Source organism: Anarrhichthys ocellatus, unplaced genomic scaffold, assembly GCF_004355925.1.
Source record: "Anarrhichthys ocellatus isolate YVR2014 unplaced genomic scaffold, GSC_Weel_1.0 scaffold303, whole genome shotgun sequence".
NCBI lineage: Eukaryota > Metazoa > Chordata > Actinopteri > Perciformes > Anarhichadidae > Anarrhichthys > Anarrhichthys ocellatus.
In genome coordinates, this window is record NW_022280319.1 from 4,253 (window position 1) to 6,936 (window position 2,684).

Genomic DNA, 2,684 nt, shown 5'->3' on the forward strand with positions numbered 1-2,684 from the left:
GTCAGCAGGTCGAACACCATCTGTCTGTCACAGCCCTGAGACACAGAGGCACGTTCAGCTCTACTTAAAGTTAAAACCTGTTGGGCCCTAGGCCTATTTTTAGGCCTCTGCTCGAAAATTGCATACCCATGCTAAAGAGAGTGCAGATCTCTAACTACAAGGTCTATTTGAATAATTCTGATGTTATAATAGTGATAACACTTGTGAGATTTGTTCAGATGTGTAAATATCAGTGTATATGTTACTGGTTAATACTAAATGAAGATGGAACACAGCTCAAATTGATAATTTTCAGGTTCACCTGAAAAAAAAGCACTTGTTATTGATATTATTTATTTGAAATAATGCAGATCCAAGCCTAAAAACATGTCTTAAGTCTCCACAAACTAATTTTACTTCGATTGAGTGAAGCAGGCCAAAGTTATAGAGGTTTGAGTACGGAGAGGTCAGGCAGGGTCAAGCCAAATTCTCATTTTTGGAACCAGCTGTTGCGCTGTTCTATTCTAATTTTATATACTATATAACTATATATTTCACTTGTTTTATCACTAATAGTGTTCAATACATCATAATACAGCAGTTTGGCATCATTTTGAGCCATTATGAGCTCTCTGGGGGTGCTCATATCTCTCCATGGAATGTTCTCGTCTCTGTCTGTGTCTATGGGGCCCTTTTTAAGCCTATGATTGGCGGATTTCAGCCTGTGACACCTTGTTGGACCCGGAAGAATCTCAGGAATGCAGTAGGAGTGTTCTTGAGTAGATTGACATACCTTTTAGCCACTAAAAATCCAAAACATTTTGTTTCACATTAAACGATTTATCTTCTGACCTGAAACAAGGCCACTTTGCTGACGATGGTATAGTTGACGTCCACGGCCATGTCCAGTCTCATCTTAGCGGGAAGCTGCACCAACAGCTCCTGTTCATCTGAAAACATCACAATGCTCTGAGTGTACCTGAACACGAGACATTCAGGGACAAAGTTTACTTCTGTATCTTCAAGTGTCTGCAGATAAAACCATCATTCTAGAACTGCAGCACTCCAAACCCTAACCCTACTTTCAGGCTCCTTCACTTGAGTATTTAAATGTAATGTTAATTCATACTTTTACTCCACTACATTTATTTGACAGCTGCAGTTACTGGTTACTTTGTCAATAAAGATTTCACAGACAAAACGTGACTAGCTTATAAAATATGTTGATATTTTAATTACTGAGCTACACAAAAAACAAACACAAAGAAATATAATAAAGCCAAATCTCAACCAGCTGCAACATTAAAATACTGTTTACCTGAATATTACTAATATTTCAGTAACACATTACAATAAGTACTTTGGATATGATACTGGTGATTGATACTTGTGCTGTGTGTGGGCGGATAGAAAAAATATTAACTACATATTCTGAAAAACTCCAATGATATTAAATCCATGATAATTAAAGTAATATAATTAATTAAAGCTGCGAGCAGAATTGATCGGGCCCTCGCAACTTCACGCACGTCGAGGGTACGAGCAGGACTCTGGCCATGCATTTCTGTGACCGTCATACACTGCATGCACGAGTTAAACGGTATTTCCCGGTACTGGCAGGACTCTGTGTGACGCGGCCGTGTATTTCTGTGACCATCACACTCTGCGTGCACGAGTGAGATGATATTTCCTGCGTCGACCAGCAGCGTAGCAAGATCACATTGCCAGGTCTTAAGCCTCAAATGTTTTGAGTGTACATCCGATACAATCATAAATGGAAGCCTGTTAAGATCATCAAGAAAATGAATGTGTGTGAATGTGCTTCAGTGTTTGTAACATAACAGACTGTCAGTTTACTGGGATGGGGTTCAACTCCCTGCAGTGTCCTGCTGATTGTATTTAGACTTACATGAAAGTTAACAAAACAGTAGTGCCATTTGCTGTTACTTGAACACTTTAATTTAACACTGTTTTCATTTTAAGTTCTTCTGTAACTTTAGACTGTAGTGAAGCATTCATTGTGAAGATGAAGAAGCTCTGGACAGATCATTTATACTAATGCCCACGGACATGGTTTGAAAATCCACTGTTATCTAACTTTTGCTCTCCAAGCATCTTAGTTTGCACATATTTAGATCAGAGAAGTCTTTCTCATGGTGTGCCCACAAACCCTTTCAATAAGTTCAGTGTTTGGGCCGCTGTAATTAGAGAATCCTGCTTACGTCCATGCTTATCAGTAGGTGGCGCTATGACTATGAGTTAATATTGGCATGCAGAAGTCCTAAAGCCATGACAGTCAACAAGCATGTCAAGTTTCGGACAGTTTTGCAAAGTACAGTCGAGTTACAACAGCTTGATGGATGATGGCGAACCATGTAAAATGGCCGTCACACCATATCCACGTCGTTCGATGAAACCTAAAGCTTTCAGTAACTTTTAATCGCTAAGGTCTTTAGATTGTTCTGACCAAATTCTAAGCTGATCGGATTAATTCCCTAGGAGGAGTTCGTAGTACAGCACCTGGAAACAGAAAAAAAACATGAGAAATTCATAATAAATTCAAAATGGCTGACTTCCGGTTGGGTTTAGAGCATGGTCCCAAGAGACTTTATTTTAAGTCCACATGTGATACATGTGCCTACCAAATTTTGTAAATCTATGTGAAACGTACAGCGAGGGCTGCTTCGTTGAAATTTTGTAGGGGG

General features: G+C 39.3%; 1 protein-coding gene across 1 annotated transcript in view; it reads right to left on the reverse strand.

The window, feature by feature from the left end:
- Positions 1-1,293: 1,293 nt before the first annotated feature.
- LOC116401262 (cyclic nucleotide-gated cation channel beta-1-like) overlaps positions 1,294-2,684 on the reverse strand; it is a 32,499-nt gene continuing 31,108 nt past the window's right edge. The window contains exon 10 of the mRNA XM_031879583.1: positions 1,294-1,307. Coding sequence (XP_031735443.1) covers positions 1,294-1,307 — 14 coding nt within the window. The remainder of the gene's footprint in view (positions 1,308-2,684) is intronic.